Source organism: Ornithorhynchus anatinus, chromosome 1 (genome assembly GCF_004115215.2).
Source record: "Ornithorhynchus anatinus isolate Pmale09 chromosome 1, mOrnAna1.pri.v4, whole genome shotgun sequence".
NCBI lineage: Eukaryota > Metazoa > Chordata > Mammalia > Monotremata > Ornithorhynchidae > Ornithorhynchus > Ornithorhynchus anatinus.
Genome location: NC_041728.1, coordinates 54,549,317 through 54,571,527, shown reverse-complemented (window position 1 = coordinate 54,571,527; position 22,211 = coordinate 54,549,317). Strand labels below are relative to the sequence as shown.

The 22,211-nt window shown below is 49.3% G+C and overlaps 1 protein-coding gene across 2 annotated transcripts; it reads left to right on the top strand.

The window, feature by feature from the left end:
* Nucleotides 1-13,115: 13,115 nt before the first annotated feature.
* On the top strand, nucleotides 13,116-21,866 carry LOC100085004 (corticosteroid-binding globulin-like). Of its 2 annotated transcripts, none has more exons than XM_029076669.2 (5): nucleotides 13,116-13,247; nucleotides 15,884-16,528; nucleotides 17,873-18,143; nucleotides 19,087-19,231; nucleotides 21,444-21,866. In XM_029076669.2, the coding sequence occupies exons 2-5, from the start codon at nucleotides 15,913-15,915 to the stop codon at nucleotides 21,633-21,635; spliced, it is 1,224 nt and encodes a 407-aa protein (XP_028932502.1). In that variant the 5' UTR covers nucleotides 13,116-13,247; nucleotides 15,884-15,912; the 3' UTR covers nucleotides 21,636-21,866. The 2 variants fall into 2 exon arrangements, with proteins under 2 accessions (XP_028932502.1, XP_007658290.2); XM_007660100.3 differs by having other exon boundaries at nucleotides 13,117-13,281.
* The last annotated feature ends 345 nt before the right edge of the window (nucleotides 21,867-22,211 follow it).

Below are 22,211 nucleotides of genomic sequence, written 5' to 3'. Positions count from 1 at the left end.
GTTCAGACCACCTGTGTTGGACACTGGCACTCGACCTCTCTGGGTATCCCAAACCCAGGATCTTCATAGAGGGACACAGAAAGGGTCAAGATGTGTATGGTCTATGATGATAACATTTATAATAATAATTAAGTTATTCAATAAGTGCTTGCTATGTGTCAAGCACCGTTCTAAGCGCTGGGATAGATACAGAGTGATCAGGTTGTCCTATGTGGGGCTCGCATTTTGAATCCCCATTTTACAGATGAGATTTACTGAGGCACAGAGAAGTGAAGTGATATGCCCAAGGTCACAGCAGAAAAGTGGCGGAGGCGAGATTAGAACTCATGTTCTCTGACTTCCAAGCCCGTGTCCTTTCCACTAAGCCACGCTGTTTCTCTTAGCCACACATGGACCTGGGGAGTCAGAAGGACCTCAGTTCTAATCCCAGCTCCACCATGTGTCTGTTGTGTGGCTTTGGGCAAGTCACTTCACTCCTCTGGGACTCAGTTACTTCATCTGTAGAATGAAAATTAAGACTGTGAATCCCATATGGGACTAGGACTATGTCCAACCTGATGTGCTTGTATCCACCACAGCAGTTAGTACAGTGTCTGGCACATAGTAAGTGCTTAACAAAAACCCTAGTTATTATGATGATGATGATGATGATGATGATATAGGTATTTAAGTGCTTACTATGTGCCACACACTGTCTGAGAACTGGGCTGGATACAACAAGCAAATTGGGTTGGACACAGTTCCTGTCCCATGTAGGACTCACAGTTTTAATCCCCACTTTATAGATGAGGCAACTGAGTCACAGAGAAGTGAAGTGATTTGCTCAAGGTCACACAGCAGAAAAGTGATGGAGTTGACATTAGAACCCAGGTCCTTATGTCCCCCAGGTCCATGCTCTGTCTACTAGACAATGCTTCTTCTCTGAATTACAATGTCCTCTGGCCCCCTGACAGAGAGAGGTAGTTAAAAAGCAAGAGAGGAAAACATAGACACTAAAATAAAGGAGTTTGTTTATGTGGTTTATGTGTGGAGGGGGAAAGAGGGACGGTGCAGGGGAAGGGTTCCTTTCCAGGAGAAGGTTAAATAATAATAATACTAATAATAATGATGGTATTTGTTAAGCGCTTACTAAGTGCCAAGCACTGTTCTAAGCGTTGAGATAGATACAGGGTAATCAGGTTGTCCCACGTGGGGCTCAGAGTTTTAGTCCCCATTTTACAGATGAGGTAACTGAGGCACAGAGAAGAGAAGTGACTTGCCCAGGGTCACATAGCAGACAAGTGGTGGAGCCAGGATTAGAATCCATGAACTCTATTCCCAAGCCTGTGCTCCTTCCACTAAGCCACACTGTTATTTTCCCATGTCACAAAGCTACTGATGCTGAATCAAGTCTGGTAGATCATCTATCTTGTGGTTCTCCAGCCGATCTCAAAAATATTAGTCCATCCCACCACAAAAATTTAATATTCATTCATTCATTCAATAGTATTTATTGAGGGCTTACTATGTGCAGAGCACTGTACTAAGCGCTTGGAATGAACAAGACGGCAACAGATAGAGATAGTCCCTGCTGTTTGACGGGCTTACAGTCTAATCTGGGGAGACGGACAGACGAGAACAATGGCAATAACTAGAGTCAAGGAGAAGAACTTCTCGTAAAAACAATGGCAACTAAATAGAATCGAGGCGATGTACATTTCATTAACAAAATAAATAGGGTAATGAAAATATATACAGTTGAGCGGACGAGGACAGTGCCGAGGGGATGGGAAGGGAGAGGGGGAGGAGCAGAGGGAAATGGGGGGAAAAGAGGGTTAAGCTGCAGAGAGGTGAGGGGGGGTGGTAGAGGGAGTAGAGGGAGAAGAGGAGCTCAGTCTGGGAAGGCCTCTTGGAGGAGGTGAATTTTAAGTAGGGTTTTGAAGAGGGGAAGAGAATCAGTTTGGCGGAGGTGAGGAGGGAGGGCGTTCCGGGACCGCGGGAGGACGTGGCCCGGGGGTCGACGGCGGGATAGGCGAGACCGAGGGATGGTGAGGAGGTGGGCGGCGGAGGAGGGGAGCGTGCAGGGTGGGCGGTAGAAAGAGAGAAGGGAGGAGAGGTAGGAAGGGGCAAGGTGATGTAGAGCCTCGAAGCCTAGAGTGAGGAGTTTTTGTTTGGAGCGGAGGTCGATAGGCAACCACTGGAGTTGTTTAAGAAGGGGAGTGACATGCCCAGATCGTTTCTGCAGGAAGACGAGCCGGGCAGCGGAGTGAAGAAGAGACTGGAGCAGGGCGAGAGAGGAGGAAGGGAGGTCAGAGAGAAGGCCGACAGAGTAGTCTAGCCGGGATATAACGAGAGCCCGTAGCAGTAAGGTAGCCGTTTGGGTGGAGAGGAAAGGGCGGAACTTGGCGATATTGTAAAGGTGAAACCGGCAGGTCTCGGTAACGGATAGGATGCGTGGGGTGAACGAGAGAGACGAGTCAAGGATGACACCGAGATCGCGGGCCCGAGAGACAGGAAGGATGGTCGTGCCATCCACGGTGATAGGGAAGTCTGGGAGAGCACCGGGTTTGGGAGGGAAGATGAGGAGCTCAGTCTTGCTCATGTTGAGTTTTAGGTGGCGGGCCGACATCCAGGTGGAGACATCCCGGAGGCAGGAGGAGATGCGAGCCTGAAGGGAGGGGGAGAGGACAGGGGCGGAGATGTAGATCTGTGTGTCATCTGCATAGAGATGGTAGTCAAAGCTGTGAGAGCAAATGAATTCACCAAGGGAGTGAGTGTAAATGGAGAACAGAAGAGGGCCGAGAACTGACCCTTGAGGAACTCCAACAGTTAAAGGATGGGAGGGGGAGGAGGCGCCAGCGAAGGAGACCAAGAATGACCAGCCAGAGAGGTAAGAGGAGAACCAGGAGAGGACGGAGTCCGTGAAGCCAAGGGTCAGTGGGAGGATGCTGTTGAGGGGTCAGCAGCAGCAGCGAAGAGCCTGAGAGGCAGAAAGTTGATAGGCTTTGGAGGGAGTGGGATGTGGCAGAAGGCAAGGTGAGGTTACAGTGGCTGAGGTTGGCTTGGGGAGGGTAATGGTCATCGAACGCCTCAGAACCGCTGGTGAGTTTCCATCCCACACAGAGATGGATGGAGGGGGCAGGCATCAGAGGTTTGGGAGGAGCAGGTACACATAGAGGAGATGGTCTTTGTTGCCCAGGTCATTTTTCTCAGAAGGGAGCATGGACTGGAGAGAGGCAAGACTGGAGACAGGAAGCTCAGTGAAAAGGCATTTGAGATGGGACAGATTGGGTGCTCGGACCGGCATGGTGGTGGTCTGCCCGGAAAGGCAGAGGCGAATGCTAGATATGCAGCAGAGGCAGAGCAAATGGGACACAGAGTGGCAGCAGCCGGACATCTGGGCCGAGAGATTCCCGAGGTAAGAGGAGACACAAGACCATAGGGGAGGAGGTGGAACGGGACCACTGACTGCCAAATTCACCTGGATTTTTGATGGGTATTCTGCCTTATAAGGCAAAATTTCCACACCAGCTAAATCCTCCAGCCTATAGGCCCAGCTTGTCACCGGGCTAGTTTCCCGGGATGTTATTCCAATTTGTCTGGGAACCTGAACCTTTTGTTTATCAGGCATCGAGTCGAGTTGGGCCCAATGTCCTCCCAACAATCCCAGCTCTGTCAGCTGTGTGACTCCGGGCAAGTCACTTAACTTCTCTGTGCCTCAGTTACCTCATCTGTAAAATGGGAAAGAAGACTGTGAGCCCCACGTAGGACAACCTGATTCCCCTGTGTCTACCCCAGCACTTAGAACAGTGCTCTGCACATAGTAAGCGCTTAACAAATACCAACATTATTATTATTATTATTGATCAGAGGACTTCCTAACCCAAGCTTATTTATTGAACGTTTACTAATAATAATGTTGGTATTTCTTAAGCGCTTACTATGTGCCGAGCACTGTTCTAAGCGCTGGGGTAGACAAAGGGGAATCAGCTTGTCCCACGTGGGGCTCACAGTCTTAATCCCCATTTTACAGATGAGGGAACTGAGGCACAGAGAAGTTAAGTGACTCGCCCACAGTCACACAGCCGACAAGTGGCAGAGCTGGGATTCGAACTCATGAGCCCTGACTCCAAAGCCCGTGCTCTAGTTTACTGTGTGCACAGCACTGTATTAAGCACTCGGAACTGTTCAACAGAGTTGGTAGACACATTCCCTGCCCACAAGAAGCTTACAGTCTAGATGGGGAGACAGATATTGATATAAATAAATAGTTTCCAAATAAGAATATAAGTGCTGTTGGGCAAATATCAAAAATGCCTTAAGGTCCCAAATGCAAATGCACAGATGAGACAGAAAGGAGAAGGAGCAGGGAAAATACTGGGGAAGGTCTCTTGGAGGAGATGCAACCTTAATATCTGATCTAATACAGCCAGTCTGCATTCTTTGCTCCATTTTTTTTTTGTAATTGTTAAGCTCTGACTGTGTGCCAGGCACTGCTGTAAACGCTGGGGTAGATTATAATAATGTTGGTATTAAGTGCTTACTATGTGCAGAGCACTGTTCTAAGTGCTGGGGTAGATACAGGGTAATCAAGTTGTCCCACGTGAGGCTCACAGTTAATCCCCATTTTACAGATGAGGTAACTGAGGCACAGAGAAGTTAACTGACTTGCCCACAGTCACACAGCTGACAAGTAGCAGAGCTGGGATTCGAACCCATGACTTCTGATTCTGAAGCCCGGGCTCTTTCCAGTGAGCCACACTGTTTCTCTACAAGTTAATCAGGTTGAACACAGTCCATGTCCCACATGGGACTACAGTCTTAATCCCCTTGTAACAGAGGAGATAACTGAGGCACAGAGAGGTGAAGTGTCTTGCCCAAAGTCACATTGCAGACAAGTGACAGGGCCAGGATTAGAACCCGGGTCCTGACTCACAGGCCAGTTTTCTATCCACTAGGCTAAGCTGCTTCTCATAGCATGGTTGATAGAGCACGGGCCTGGGGTTCAGAAGGTCATGAGTTCTGATCCCGGCTCCATCATTTGTCTGCTGTGTGACCCTGGGTAAGTCACTTCATTTCTCTGTGCCTCAGTTACCTCATCTGTAAAATAGGGATTAAGAGTGCGAGCCTCCAAGAGATAGAGACTGTGGCCAACTCAATTTGCTTATATCTGCCCCAGCTCTTAGTGCAATGCCTGGCACATAGTAATTGCTTAACAAATACCATTATTATTATTATCATTATTATAGGGAGGAGACAGACATCAATACAAATAAATTACAGGTATGTACATAAGTGCTATGGGGCTGGGGGTTGGGAAGATCAAAGGGAGCAAGTCAGAGCGATGTATAAGGGAGTGGGAGAAGAAGAAAGGGGGGGCCTAGTATGGGAAAGCCTCTTGGAGGAGATGTGCCTTCAGTAAGGCTAAGACGTGGGGGAGAGTAATTGTCTGTCGGATTTGATGGAGGAGGAAGTTCCAGGCCAGAGGCAGGACTTGGGCCAGGGGTTGGGTGCAAGATAGATGAGACCAAGGCACAGTGAGAAGGTTAGCACTAAAGGAGCAAAGTGCGCGGGGTAGGTAGTATCCTGCCACGTCCTCCCGCGGTCCTGGAACGTCCTCCCTCCTCACCTCAGCCAAACTGATTCTCTTCCCCTCTTCAAAACCCTACTTAAAAATCACCTCCTCCAAGAGGCCTTCCCAGACTGAGCTCCTCTTCTCCCTCTACTCCCTCTGCCACCCCCCCTTTACCTCTCCGCAGCTAAACCCTCTTTTTCCCCTTTTCCCTCTGCTCCTCCACCTCTCCCTTCCCAGCCCCACGGCACTGTACTCGTCCGCTCGACTGTATATATTTCCATTACCCTATTTATTTTGTTAATGAATTGTACATCGCCTTGATTCTATTTAGTTGCCATTGTTTTTACGAGATGTTCTTCCCCTTGACTCTATTTATTGCCATTGTTCTTGTCTGTCCATCTCCCCCGATTAGACCGTAAGCCCGTCAAACGGCAGGGACTGTCTCTATCTGTTGCCGACTTGTTCATCCCAAGCGCTTAGTACAGTGCTCTGCACATAGTAAGCGCTCAATAAATATTAGTGAATGAATGAATGAATGAATGAATGAATGAATGAAAGTAGTGAGGTGAGTGAGTAGAGTAGTGAGGTGAGGTAGGAGGGGGAAAGATGGTGGAATGCTTTAAGCGAATGATGAGGAGGTTTTGTGTGATGCAGAGGTGGATGGGCAACAACTGGAGTTTTTTGAGGAGCGGGTTGACCTGTCCTGAACGTTTTTGTAGAAAGCAGTGGGGAAGAAGCTGTTGGAAAGTGAACTGTTGAAGGTGGCATTCAAGGAGGGAGGGGCCAAGTATTTTAATAATCAGTCTTGACTGACTCACTGGAGGTGGGGTGGGGTTTCCTCTGATATCCACCAGAAGTAGGGCCCTGCCTATGATTGTATTGTCTTCCTCCCAGGTCAGAGCACCTGGTCGGTCTGGTGGGCAGAGGAATCCGAGACCCAGGAAGACCTTTCACTTCCCCCAGGATGAGTGTGGTTCAGTCTCCCTTACTGGTGGACATGGATCCCATTGTCTGAGTGCTGGAATCTCTGGGCACACCGGCATCTGAACACTCGGCACGAAACATCACATGGTCCTGCTAGTCCACTGGGGTTCCAAAAGTGGCTATCCCCTTATCCCAGCAAGTCCCATGTCATTGTGGTGGGTTCCCACCCCATTTCCCAGCCAGAGGAGTGTTCTGATCTTCATCAGCCTCCTCAGGACAGGAACTCTCCTGTCCTCCCCTTTGAGAAATCGGCAGGTAGGAGAACTTCCGTATGGTGGACCCCGGATCTCCCTGCCCCTATCTCCGCCACTGCCCCTAAATTGGTACCAGACATCTCCGTGAGGTCAGGGGTTACTTGGGGACAGGCTTACCATCCCCTCCCTGGGAAGTTCATGGAGAACATGCTCTCTCCCATGGCTTCTTGGATCCATGTTTCTCCCCAGCACATCGAGCTCCTCCCCTGGTTCCTGCTGAGGTCAGGTACCGACACACAGAATACTGGTGAAGAGACTGCTGAGATCCAAAGTAGGATATTGAACCAACTGAATTCTGCCCCAGGATGCCTTAATTCATCATAGGGACTTCAAGGAAACAGCCTGGCTTAGTGGATTAAACCATGGGCCTGGGTGTCAGAAGGACCTGGGTTCTAATCCCCACTCCACCGTATGTAGCCTGTGTGACCTCAGAAGAGTCACTTAACTTCCTGGCAGTAACAAAAGGAAGGTTTACAGGAGCAGAGTAAGATCAGGGAACTACCCAGTAGTAAATAGAACACAGATGGATGGTGGGATCAGGGCCATTTCAAGCATAACAGGAAAAGGACAGTAGTGCCACAAGAAGTATCAATAATTCATTCAATTCATTCAATAGTATTTATTGAGTGCTTACTATGTGCAGAGCACTGTACTAAGCACTTGGAATGAACAATCTCATCAGGACCCTATTTTCTTTGTTATTTTAATTACTTGTTAAGCACTTACTCTGTGCCAGGCACTGTACTAAGTGCTGGGATAGATACAAGATAATCAGGTTGGAAGACACAATCCCTGTCCCATATTGGATTCACAGTCTAAGTAGGAGGGAGTAGTGTTTAATTCCCATTTTACAGATGAGGAAACCAAGGAACAGAGAAGTGAAGCGACTTGCCCAAGGTCACACAGTAGACAAGTGGAAGATCTGGGATTAGAACCCAGGTCCTCTGACTCCTAGCCCGTGTTCTTTCCACTAGACCACACTACTTCAAGATTGCAAACCTCCCAACCAGAGGACACCCCAAAATATGAAGACAGACCTCAGGAACATCCCAGATCATAGGAGTTAATGAAGCCCACCTTCAGGGAGGAACTGTGAAGTGACAAAGAGATGTAAAAAGAGAGGAGGGATGAACCAGTAAGCTGAATTGTTGTGGAAATCTTGACATTTTGTCTTCTTCTAGGATTGGCAATGACACTAGGGCGACGGGTGGAATATTTCCCTTTTTCAAGGGGTTTCTCTCTCAGGAACCCCAGTACGTTGCTGACAGAAGGTGGACAATGGTAGTGGACTCTCCTTCTCTGCAGAAACGGGCCTTGTCCCAGATCTCTCAGCAGGGCTGATGGCACCCTTGAGCACTGTCGGTCTGACTTGAGACGGTTTGTCTCTCTCCTAATGCAAACAGGCTACCTGAATGCTCTGTGGAATTTCGCTTGCTTAGTTTTTCTGTAGGGGATGATTAGACTCAAGGACCTCGGGATCCTTTCAGCTGTACCAATCCCACCCTTGCCCTCCTGAAGCCTGCTGGGGAAACCCTGTGAACCACTGAGACTTTCTGGATGGATGGAGGGAGTGCAGCCTGAACGGAAAAAAAACATGGGAACAATACTGGGGGGACCTGCCTACTGATAGTAGCTCCCCAAGAACTGTGATATGCTTCTCCCTACTTTACCAAGTGTGCTGTGACCGAGATGGACTCTCTTCTCTCAGGAACGCGAGCCCCATCTTGAACCAGCCGTGGGTCTGATTGGATAATCCTGTAGCCACCACAGAACCCAATATGGGGGAAGCCTTATCTCTACCCATGACTCAGTCATCAGGAGGAGTGTGAGACCAGGAGTTGGGAATCCCGGGTCCCGATCCCTTCACCAGACACACAGTGTGGAATGACTCGCCCCAGATATGTTGGGGGGTGATGTATGTAAAATGGACAATGGTTCCTGCTGAGGTCAGGTACCGACACACTGAGAATACTGGTGAAGAGACTGCTGAGATCCAAAGTAGGATATTGAACCAACTGAATTCTGCCCCAGGATGCCTTAATTCATCATGGGGAAATGCCAGTTCCCCATCCTGAGTGGGATGGGAGACTTGGGAAGGATCAATCAGGTCCACATAGGAAGGGATCGACCCCAGTGCTCAGCCCCACTTCTTTCAAACATGCCCATGTCTCCCCTATCCTTAAAAAACCCTCCCTTAACCTCACAGCTCCCTCCAGTTATTGCCCCATCTCCCTCCTACCTTTCCTCTCCAAACTCACCAAGCGAGTTATTTACACCTACTGTCTCAAATTCCTCTCCTCCAATTCTCTGAGGCCCTCCAATCTGGCTTCCTAGGGGACTCCACAGAAACTGCACTCTCAGAGGTCACCAGTGCACTCCTTTTAGACAAATCCAATGGACTCTACTCCAAGAAGTTCAGGATTCAATTTTAAGAGTATTTGGAATTCAGGGAGAGCTGGACCAAGCTGAAGTACACCAATTCATGCTGCTGTGCAAATGACAACTGAACAGGTTGACTGTTTCTTTCTCTTTCTTTTTCCTCTTAAAAGTTGAGTTGGTAAGTTTGTGCACTATTTTTTATCTATTCTTTAATTCACAAAGTGACTTCCCCCATTTACCATAGAAGTTCTAGATAAATTTTTCCATATTGTTATTGAACTCAGTTTCTTACCTGGTCCAAAATTTCTGTAAAGTACTGGTAACTGCAAGGCCATGAGTGTGTGGGTGTTTATCTATGGTATAATTTGCAGTGTGCATGAAAAGCATCCAGTATATAAAAATTTCTCATTGCAGATTGACATTACAGGGAAGCACCAAGAACTTTCACAATCAGTTTTGGTTTATCTGCATTTGCAAGCACCCCATCTCCATGTCCTAATTCTCCAAATAAGGCTTAATAGGCCTTGCCAGATGATCACTTTGGTTTGCATATCCAAATGTCCTCAGAGCTTATCATGGACCCAGATCAAGCTCTCTCCTGGAGCTGAGTAGTGTAGTATTTCTCCCCGCTCCCCACCCCTTTCTTTACTAGTTTCTTTTAGTAGCCATACAAGTCAGGGCCTTCACTGTTGTCATGTGGAAGAGAGAGCTGTGTTTTAGGGTTTAAGGAAGGGAACCAGTTAAACAATTTCCTCCACCTCTCACGCTACCTGAGGCTGAGCCTGAGAGTTACCAGTCTGGAGGCTGACTTCTTATCAACCAAGAGTTACGCAGCTTCAGTGAGGAGAGTAGAGTCTTCTAAAGTGCAGTGCCCAGGGAAATTATTTCATCAAGTCTCTTGCCCTTAAGCTCTATCAGATTTTCCAAACTTATAATAATGTTGGAATTTGTTAAGTGCTTACTATGTGCCGAGCACTGTTCTAAACGCTGGGGGAGATACAGGGTCGTCAGGTTGTCCTACTTGGGGCTCACAATCTTCATCCCCATTTTACAGATGAGGGAACTGAGGCCCATAGAAGTGAAATGACTTGCCCACAGACACAGCTGACAAGTGGCAGAGACGGGATTCGAACCCATGACCTTTGACTCCCAAGCCCGGGATCTTTTCCACTGAGCCATGCTGCTTTCCCAATGATTCCCTCTTGAAGTCCCCAGTACTTCCCCTCTGCCTAGCACATGACAACATTGCCAACTACTTTGCTGGCAAAGTTAATACTCTCAAGAGAGAATGTCCCAAAGAATATCACCTCCTTCCGACTCCTGGCATTCCTTTTCTCCTATTTCTGAAGAGGAGGACTCCTGCCTATTCTGTATTTTTTTGATCTGCATCACTAACCCTGTCTCTGCTCACTTTCTAAAAACCACTTGCTCCCACTCTTCTCCCCTCCCTCACTGTTGTCTCCAATCCTTCACTCTGCTGGATCCTTCTTTTCAGCCTTTAAACATGTCCAGGTCTCACCCATGTTTGAAAAACCCTTTCTAGATCCCACAACCTCTCCAGTTATTGCCACATACACCTGCTCTTAATCCTCATCCAGGTTTTTAGAATGAGTCTTTACACTCACTGCTTTCCCTTCCTCTTCAGCAAATCTCTTCTTGAGCTACTACATTAGGATTTTTAATAATAATGTTGGTATTTGTTAAGTGCTTACTATGTGCAGAGCACTGTTCTAAGTGCTGGGGTAGATACAGGTAATCAGGTTGTCCCATGTGGGGCTCACAGTCTTCATCCCTGTTTTACAGATGAGGTAACTGAGGCACAGAGAAGTTAAGTGACTTGCCCACAGTCACACAGCTGACAAGTGGCAGACCTGGGATTTGAAACCATGACCTCTGACTCCCAAGCCCATGCTCTTTCCACTGAGCCACACTTTCTAAGACCATCAATGACCTTCTCATAACCAATTTCAAAGGGCTCTCCTGGCAAGGTGTAGTAGATTGAGCGTAGGCCAAGGAGTCAGAAGATCATGGGTTCTAATCCCTGTTCTGCCACTTATCTGCTTTGAGGTCTTGGGCAAGTCACTTTACCTCTCTGTGCCTCAGTTACCTCATCTGTAAAATGGAGATTAAGACTGTAAGCCCCATGTGGGACAGGGACTGTGTCCATCCTGATTGTATCCACCCCAGTGCTTAGTACAAGGCCTGCAACATAATAAGAACTTAACAAATACCACAATTATTATTATTATTATTATTACTCCATCCTACTCCTCCTCGACCTCTCAGCTGACTTTGACACTGTCTACCACCCCCTCTTCCTGGCAACATCATCCAACTTTGGCTTCACTGACATTGTCCTCTCCTGGTTCTCCTCATCTCTCTGTCCATTTATACATAGTCACTCCTCCTCTGCCTCCCACCCCCTAAGTGAGGGTGTCCCTCAAGGTTCAGTCTGGATCCTCTTCTATTCTCCATTTACAACCACGCCCTTGGAGAACTCATTCGTTCTCATGGCTTCAGCTACTGCCTCTATGTGGATGATACTCAAATCTACATCTCCAGCGCTGAGCTCTCTCCTTCTCTGCAGTCTCACATTTCCTCCTGCCTTCAAGACATCTCTATACTTGGTTGTCCAAACTTAAAATGTCCAAAACAGAACTTCTTATCTTCATACCCAAACCCTATCCTCCCTTTCACTTTCCCATCACTGTAGATGACATCACCACCATTCCTGTCTCACAAGTCCAAAATCTTGACGCTATCTCTGACTCCTCTCTTTCATTCAACCCACATATTCAATCCATCACTAAATCCTGTCAGTTCCACCTTCACAACATTGCTAATATCCACCCTTTCCTCTTCATCTAAACTCCTACCATGTTAATTCAAGCATTTATTTTCTCTCATAGTGATCATTCTCTCAGTCTCCTCGCTGACCTCTCTGCCTCCTGTCTTTCCTCACACCTGTCCATACTTCACTCTGCTGACCAGATCATTTTTCTGCAAAAACATTCAGGACATGTTTCCCCACTCCTCAAGAAACTCCAGTGGTTGCCCATCCACCTCTTTATCAAATAAAAGCTCCTCGCCACTGGCTTTAAAGCCCGCATTAACTTGCCCCCTTCTACCTCACCTTACTACTCTCCTACTACAACCCAGCCCTCACACTTCACTCTTCTAATACTAACCTTATCACTGTATCTTGGTCTCATCTATCTCATCTCTGACTCCTCGCCCACATCCTGCCTCTGTCCTGCAATGCCTTCCCTCCTCAAATCCGACAGACAATTACTCTCTCCACCTTCAAAGCCTTATTGAAGGCACATCTCCTCCAAGAGGCCTTCCCTAACTAAGCCCTCCTTTCCTTTTCTCCCACTCCCTTCTACGTCACCTTGTCTTTCTCCCTTCATTCATCTCCCCTCCCAGCCCCTCAGAAGTTATGTAAATATCTGTATTTTATTTATTCATATCAATGTCTGTCTCCCCCTCTAGACTTTAAGCTCATTCTGGGCAGGGATTGTGTCTGTTTATTCTTATATTGTATTCTCCCAAGCACTTAATACAGTGCTCTACACAAATAAGTGCTCAATATATACAACTGAATGAGTGGGGAGTGTGCTGTGACTCTCATGATTCATCTGCCTCCGGGCATATAGTCCGCCATCCGGCCCACTGCACTGGGGTCTCTTTCCCTGCCACCTACATCCAGGGGAATGTATCTCTCGAGTCACGTGCCCAGTCTTCCTGTGCGCATCTGGGATCCTCTGCCCTAGCTTCCCAACGGGGTCTCTGCGGACATCCCCAGACCTCGGCAGTGGCGACCTTGAATCGTCTGACTTTTGGTCTGGCTGTAACCCCAGAGTCTGTCAATTCCACATACTGCTAGTTAATATTTACAGAGATGTCCACTGTCTTCACGAGATAGCGGGATAAATAGATAAAGGATTGCCACTAGCGCTCGGAACACAGTGGGATCCACGTCTCACACAGCGAGTCCAGCTCTTCGCCACCAAAGGCCGAAGTTGCCTCCGACCAGTCTGGCCCTACCCTACGACGTGTCTGATCCCCCAGAATAGGTGAGCCTGATACGAGGTGCCTCAGTCCAGTAAGGTATGTTTGATCTTGAGGGTGAGGAGGAGTGATACATTTGTTGCTGTATGCTCTCAGCCATGCCTTGACATGGCCACCTTTCTGGAGCCAGTGACTGATTGACAGGATGCCACGGCCTCTGTAATTTCTATAGCCCCTGTCTTTGGGGCTCTTTGGATCCATTCCCACCTTTGCTCCTACCCGGATTTACCCTTTCCCATCTTTCTCATTCATTCATTCATTCAATCATATTTATTGAGCACTTACTGTGTGCAGAGCACTATACTAAGTGCTTGGAAAGTATAATTTGGCAACAGAGAAAGACAATCCCTACCTAACAATGGGCTCACAGTCTATAAGGGGGGAGACAGATAACAAGACAAAACAAGTAGATAGGCATTAATAGCAACAAAATAAATAAATAGAATTATAGATACATATGCATCATTAATAAAATAAATAGAATAATAAATATGTACATATATACACAAGTGCTGTGGAGTGGGGAGGGGGGTAGGGGAGATGGAGACAGTAGGGATGATAGGTAGGGGAATAGGACCAGAGGAAAAGGGGGCTCAATCTGGGACTCAATCTGGGAAGGCCTCCTGGAGGAGGTGAGTCCTCAGTAGGACTTTGAAGCAGGGAAGTGAACTAGTTTGGTGGATGTGAGGAGGGAGAGCATTCCAGGCAAGATGTAGGACATGGGCCAGGGGTCGACGGTGGGACAGGCAAGAATGAGGCACAGTGAGGAGGTTAGTGGCAGAGGATCAGACTGTGTAGGCTGGGCTGCAGAAGGTGAGAAGGGAGGTAAGGTAGGAGGGCACTAGGTGATGAAGACCTTTGAAGCCAATAGTGAGGAGCTTTTGCTTCATATGAAGGTTGATAGGCAACCAGTGGAGATTTCTCGCACGTTCATGGTCCATTGGGCAAGACAGCTGCCCCAAGTGCCTAAGTGCCTGTGGCAGGAGTGGGGTGGTCCAGCCCAGGAGTCAGGGAGAGCATGGCCCCATCGCCCCAAGGCAGGGGGATCTCTGGCAGGTCACCCAGCCCCCCTGGGGCCCAGCAACCTCATCTGTCAAATGGCCATGAGATGCCCTCATGTACTCCTGAGGGTGGGTGGGAGGAGCTGGAGTGGGTCGGCTTAGAGGGGCAGCCAATGGTGCTGCCAACCCCTACTCGAGTCTCCTCTCTGACATATCTGAGTCCTCTCCTCCCCTCGTCCCAGCGTGGAGACTCCGGGCAGGACAAAGTGAGTGAGGGCAATACATATGGGGAGGAGGGACATGTCCCCAAGCCATGACACTGAGGCTTGTCTTCCCCATAAATGAATTTCATCATTATTCTAGGGTGGTGGGGGGCAGATGAGGGGGGGAAGTCTGATGGACTCCCGGGCCTCCTCCGCAAATGTCTCCCTCATGATCACCTGCCCAGATGATCACAAGGTTTTAGAAAGATAGCATTCTCCAAGCCCAACACCAGTGTGTAGATCCTGGAAAGGTGCCACCTGATTCTTCCTCCCATGGTGAATCTGGATAGGTCATATCTTCCCAGCCCTGAGAGGAGATCTCCCCGGGGGTCTTTCTCCTCATGGTCAGACACCAGACTTAACAGTGATGACCTCCATAGACCAGGCGGGTTTTCCAAAAGCCTGATGGGGAACGGTCCCTGTAATGGGAATCTATGCCAAGATTTTCCCCTCATAGGCACTCGGTTGACCCAGACCAAGCGATTTCTGAGGACGGGCCTGCAGACTGACTGCTCTTATCAATGGGACCCAGTCAGAACCCCGAGAGGTTTCTGGGGATCACCCTAGGAGATGAGACCAAAGCACTCCATCTAGACTCTAAGTGTTTCTCCGGCTGATGCTTCCATCCCGTGAAGCTGGAACACCACTTCCCACGTTGAAACTCACCTCCTCTCCAACCGCCCAGCAAAAGCCCAATCTATCGGATGGGCTAGTGGATGCTTCTAGCTTGCAGTGAGGCTGAGTCCCAGGGAGGGGCAGCCAGAAGCAGACAGAGGCTATGGTTTGCCTTTCATAGGGAGCGGTGGTCTTCTGGAAATATTCACTGGCAGCCGAGGACCCCCTCACATGGCCCAAGATGCCGTGGCATCTCAGAAAGTTTTCTGAGTGCGCCCGTCCAAACTGCCAGAAACAGATGCCTCAGTCATGCTCCCCCGCACTCTTCTGGACTCTCACCTCTTCATGGGTGGGGTTCGGGTCTGCCCAATTCTATTGCACTTTGCACTTGGGCACTTGGTTTAGGGCTTGCCAGGTGAGACTGTCGATCAGTAGGCTGGACATGTCTGCAGTCAATTGGCCCTTGAGTAGCTGAGCCTTGAGGGGAACAGCTAGGATGATCATCAAGCTTGGCTTCTGCCTTTTCAGAAGTCTGGGATGCCAACCCCATACCCATGCCACTCCCCTGGCCCAGAACTCATTCTCCTTCACTTCCAGACCCCCAGGCAATTCTGGGATCCCTTCAGTTCATGCCGTTGGTAGAGGTTCCAGGTTTGTCATGGGACCGTCGAGCCCCAGTAGAAAGGGGACCCTTTGGAAGCTGAATGGAGACTTTGGGCTGGTCTCACCCTCTGACCTCTGTCTTTGTCCTCTCTGTTGCAGCCTTCACCCCCCGCCCACTGAGAAGGAAGATGTGGCGTTCTCTCTGCCAGAGCCTTCTGGCAGTCACCTTCTTTGGGATCGTCGTTGGTGACCTCCCAGTCAGCCCCATGGATGGCCCACACTCAGGCTCCTCTACCTTGGAAGACCGGGACCTGGCACTTTCCAACACAGACTTCGCACTCACCCTCTTCAAGCATCTGAAGGCCCTGGAGCCAGGAAAGAATGTCTTTGTCTCTCCGGTATCCATCTCAATTGCTTTTGCCCTGCTGTCTCTGGGGGCCAAAAACGCCACCCTTGCTCAGATCCTGGAAGGGTTCAGATTCAACACCACGGTGGGCCGGGCCGAGGCCATCCACGAGGGGTTCCATCACCTCAGGCGTCGGCTCAAAGCCTCCGATGCCGCCCTGGACTTGGGAAGTGCCCTGTTTGTCGACGAGAAGATCAAGATCCTCGAGTTGTTTGTGACAGATGCCACAAAGTATTATGAAGCAGAAGCACACCCGGTCAACTTTGGAGACCTGGAAGGGGTCAGGAAGCAGATCAATGAATACGTGGCAAATCAGACTCATGGGAATATCCCCGAACTGTTTAAGCAGCTCGACGAGCGATCCATAATGATCCTCATCAGCTACATTCACTTTCTAGGTGAGACCCCTCAGTCTAAAAATCCCACAGGTAGTCTCTGGGTACACTCCTCAGTCTAGGGGGCCCACGGGTAGTCTCTGGCTACACTCCTCCCACGCCCCATCTAGGAAGTTGCCTGAGGGGTCCTATCTATGGGAATGTTGAGATTGAGATGCAGGGGTGCAGTCTCCCGTCCCTCTTGGGTGTGAGGTCCACTTCTGCCCTTGGACTGGTGGAAAGCAAACTGATCCTTCCATTTTCTTGGGCCTCGGTCCTGAGTGAGTCATCTGGGGCAGTGGTGGTCAATTCACACCGGGAAGGCAGACACCCACACGGACTGCCTTCCAGGTCTGACATCTGAGGTCTTTGCAGAGTGGGGCTGGCTCAACCTTCAGGACCAGGCCCAACTGCACATCAGACTCTAGCTGCCAATTTCATTCATTTACCCATTCAGGATCTACACCTTCCACAGCCCCTCTCTGTGAACCCAGAGTCCCATGCGGAAGAGATCCTGGTTCTTCCATCAGACGGGGTCAGGGGAAAGATGCAGGCACCAGAATTTCAGTCAACTGATTCCAGCCGGTGCCATATGGTGTGGGATTTTGGTCGGGGTAGCCGTCCCTCCCTACCTTCTTTGACTAAGCAAGTAGCATGGCTTGGTGGAAGGAGTATGGGCTTGAGAATCAGAGGTCATGGATTCTAATCCTGGCTCCTTCACTTGACACCTGGGTAACTTTGGGCAAGTCATATAATTTCTCTGTGCCTCAGTTACCTTATCTGTAAAAAGGAGATTAAGTCTGTGAGCCCCACGTGGGACAACTTGATAACCTTGTATCTATGCCAACTCTTAGAACAGTGCTTGGCATATAGTAAGTGCTTAACAAATACCATGATCATTGTTATTATTACACCCGGCACATCAGGTTGAGGACATTCTGACGGGCCTGATCTATCAAGGCCTGCATGCAATTCCTTGGATAAATCTCAGGCCTGAGTTCCCCCGGGCTGACCTGTACAGCAGAGGGGAGGAATTTTTTCTTGGTGTGAGACTGCAGGAGTGTCATGAACAGCTGGGGGTCCGGAGTGAAACCAGGTGATCCCGCCATTCCAACTCCCTTGGGGATGGGTCTGGCCTCTCATTCTTGGGGCTCAGTTTGTGTCCACAGGATCTTGGGGTGTTGTCTTGGTGGTCTCTGGCCCCTCTGGACTCCAGGGCAGGGAAATGGAGGAATGAGGGGATCATCCTCCACAGCCCCAAACTTAAGCTTCCAGACCCAGACTCCACCCCGGGCCATGGTGAATCTAGGGGTCATTAACTTTCCTGGTTGATTCCCAACCACCCTCTCTCTGTTTCCACATCCAAAGGGGAATGGATCAAACCTTTTGATTTGAAACGTACCACTGAAGACACGTTTCACATTGCGGAGAACTTAACTGTGAAAGTCCCGATGATGTTCCAATTCGCCACCTTCAAGCACCTGTTTGATGACCAGCTCCCCTGTGTCGTTGTGCAAATGGAATACAAGGGGAATGTCACTGCCTTGTTTGTCCTCCCCGATGAAGGGAAGATGGAGGAGGTGGAGGCAGGCCTGAGTATAGACACCATGATGAGATGGTCATCTTCCTTTGATGAAAGGTGACTTCCCTACTTTCCTGGGTCTGGGCACCACACTGATCGGGTGAGTAGGGTTGGGGGTGGGGGCGGCGCTGAGGTGTCAGATGAGTCAGAAGGCCCCCATGAGTGAATCCCTCCCCTCCACCATGCTTGTGGAGACCTGGTCTTGTCTCCTCATGGTAGTACTGTCTCGTGCCATAGGACAAGCTCCTCCTCCGCTGCTGTTGAGCCAGGGACTGGATTCAGGGAGTCGAACCCCTAAGGCAGAGGTGGCTCCATGCCAACACCCACATGGTCTCTCAGAGGAGAAGTGGGTCCAGAGGCCAACCTGGCAGTCTGAGGAAATCCCACTGAGTCTGATGGGCACAAGGCATGAAGGGATGGGCACGAGGTGGAGAGGGAGCAGTGTGTCTCCCTCATTCACCCCCAGGCATATGCAGACACTTGGCTCTGGGACTAAGGGGCTCGTTGGGTTAGGGTGGCTTCCAAAATTTCCCAGCGCCACACACTTTCAGTGAACCACAGTTTTGTGCCTGCTTGAGATAGCTTTAGAGGGACAGACCCAAGAGCAATCTGCTTTGCTTTGAGACCAACAAAACAGAGCAAACCGGAGTCCTAGAGAATGCCACCCTTCACGGCGCTCTCCAGGTCAGGATGCCAAACTCCTTCTTTGGCCAAGAGGGTTATCCAAGCTGAGAGAAAGATGAGGGGCAGTGGTTCTCATGATATCCAGGCCCAGAATCCACACAGGGCCCCAGGGAAGACTGTGGAGTGTTGAGATCTCACCCTCTCGAGATGATGATGACTCTGAATCAAATTTGGTGAGAGGCTTAGATCTCAGCAGGTGATTTCCATTCCTCTGAGGACCTGAGGGAGCGCAGCTTTCACCACTCTGGGGCAGACAGAGACTGAAGTTCAATTCAACTCCAACCTTACTTCTCAAATTTGATTTCTTTCTGAGCAGCCAATTAGAGGTGTACCTGCCCAAGTTTTCCATCTCGGGTACCTATGAGCTCCGTCCCGTGCTGAACAAGATGGGTGTCCGGGACCTGTTTAGTGATCGGGTGGACCTGTCCGGTCTCTCTGAGGAGAAGCTGGTGTTATCCAAGGTGAGTCTGGACTGTCCCGAGTCATAGCCCAGAGACAACTTTGTGAGAGGCATCCAGAGGGAATAAAGCTTGATGGGGTGCCCTCTCCTCAAGGTCCTCCACTCCCTAAATGGCCTGGGTCACCCCAACTGGTATCCACAACCTAGAGTGCAATAATGTTTTCGAAAAATTCCCCCAGAGTTTCTGCCTTTAGATGGGTCCCACCCAGATGTGGGAGGCAGATGCATCACTCTCTCCCAAACACATCTGACAATGAGAGTTGGTGCATTGACCTGCTCCAAGGCTTTGGGAACTTTTGAGGAATTGGCCGGAAATGACTGGGGAGACACCACTCAGAGTCAGGTTGGACTAAGGGCCAAAATTTAACTCCCTGGCTTCACCCACCCCTCTATCCTAGTTGAATTTGGAGCCAAATAATAGATTTGGACTACCGGTATCCAAAAGGAAACAGACCCCTTCAAACCGGGGCACCTTACAGCATAATGGCTGCATGATGTGGCCCATATGTGACTGCCAGATAGACTCTTGGCTATCTCTCTGTCATAGTTGATCCACTGGGCCACTCACCGGCCTGAATGGATCTGGGGTGAATTGTTCCGAGTGCTCTTCCATGCATTTGTGCTTTTCTGCATGAAGGGACAGACTTCCAGAGATCTGTAGGGATTGTCATTCTATAGGTTCTCATACCCTCCCGATGAGTTGCCTGGAAAGAGCGGAGCTGGCTGTCCTCTGGAATTCCAAAACCAAATTCCCACATCCAAATTCCCCTGCATAACCCAAATGAGTTGTCGACTCAATCAAAGTCCAGTGCCTTTCCCCATCAGCCCTCTATTTAAATGTCTAAATCGATTGATGGCATCGATTAAGGGCTTACTGTGTACAGAGCACTGGACTGAATGTTTTGCAAAGTACAAGCATATGGATATAAGAGCCATGGAACTGGGGTGACTATAATAATAATAATAATAATGTTGGTATTTGTTAAGCGCTTACTATGTGCCGAGCACTGTTCTAAGCGCTGGGGTAGACATAGGGGAATCAGGTTGTCCCACGTGGGGCTCACAGTCTTAATCCCCATTTTACAGATGAGGGAACTGAGGCACAGAGAAGTTAAGTGACTTGCCCACAGTCACACAGCCGACAAGTGGCAGAGCTGGGATTCGAACTCATGAGCCCTGACTCCAAAGCCCGTGCTCTTTCCACTGCGCCACGCTGCTTCTCTCCAACTCCTCTATCAGGCGTTAAAATAAATTAGTCTTCCCCTGTAGACTGTAAGCTCCCTGTGAAGAAGGATTATGTCAACAGAGTTGTGACAGAATGATACTGCCAAGTTCTTGAAGGAAATGCAGCTAAGCATGTAGACTGTGAGGAGAGGAGGGCAAATGGGGGAAATGAGAGTTTAGTCTGGGATGGCCTCTGGGAGGAGATGTGATTTTAGGAGGGCTTTGAAGGGGTGGAGAGTGGCGGTCTGTTGAACAAGAATGAGAAGAAAGTTCCTGGTCTGAGGGAGATTGTGAGTGGATGAGATGGAGATATGATGAGTAGGCTGATGTCAGAAGAGTGGAGAAGGCAGGATGGGTTGTGGGAGAACAGAAAGGTAAAGGAAGATGGGGTGAGTCAATTGAGTGAGACCTTTCAAGCATCCGGATGGATGGGCTAGCATCAGAGAATCTCAAGGACTAGGGAGATATGGACTGAACCTTTTTTTTTTTCCAGAAAAATGATTTGGGCAACCCAGTGATGTAGGTGGAAAGGGCAGAGACAGGAGGTGGGAGACAAGATTCAGTGGTCTGGATGAGAAATGATGAGTGTTCTGATTGTCACGGGAGCGGTGTGGATGGAGGGAAAGGGGGGGCTCTAAAGATGATGTAGAGGTAGAACGGATGAGATCTCGTGACGGATCGAATGTGTGGGTTGAATGAGAGATTAGTTGGAAGTTCACTGCCTCCCGGATAAGGCCACGAGCCGTCTACCCACCCAAGACTAAAGGGGGAGTGGTGGGCCGGAGCTGCATTGGCTCCCATCTCCCCATGAGTAACATTCCTCCTTTGCCAGGAATGGGTTGAGAGCAACTCTCAGAAGTGAGTGGTGCTCATCCATCCCTTCTGCGGCATGCACATCCCCTTGTGCCTCAGTGGAGGAATTCGCTAACACATTGAGCCCAGAAAGGCGCCTCCTCTCCCAAAACTACTGGCCTGTTCGGTCCCCATAGGTCGTCCACAAGGCCGTCCTGCACGTCGATGAGAAGGGCACTGAGGCGGCAGGTGCCACAGGAATGGAGATAATGCCGGTGATGTTGCCTCCCAGCGTCACGTTCAACAGGCCCTTCTTGGTCCTCATATTTGAAGACTTCACCTGGAGCACCCTCTTCTTGGGAAAAGTTCTGAACCCCACCGAAGTGTGACCAGGGACATGAACCCCGACAGAATCGTCTCCACCCCAAGGTTTTCTGGAATTGGCAGAGATTCCACCCCAGACCCCTCTGCCAGACTGTGTTCCGCTGTATGGTGTATGAACATTGGAGCCAAACAGTCATTTAGGTCCCATGGGTTTTCCACATATGGGAGGGAGGGAAGGAGGTGTGGGACATAGGCCAGATTTCAATCAGAATTAAAAAAATAGAAAGAAAACAAAATCTCATCAGATTCACTCATTCACATACTGTCAGTGGTTGACTTTCAACACCAGAGGGAAGGAGATCTTGTCCCTTGAGGAAAATCTGTTCTGTGAAACACAGTCATTTTGGGTAATCCACAAAATGACTGCCATGGGCTTGGCTTTCTATCTGACATCTCACAGGGATGAGAGAGATGCTCAACAGCATCGGGGAGAATAATAATAATAATGTTGGTATTTGTTAAGCGCTTACTATATGCAGAGTACTGTTCTAAGCACTGGGGTAGATACAGAGTAATCAGGTTGTCCCACGTGAGGCCCACAGTTAATCCCCATTTTACAGATGAGTTAACGGAGGCACAGA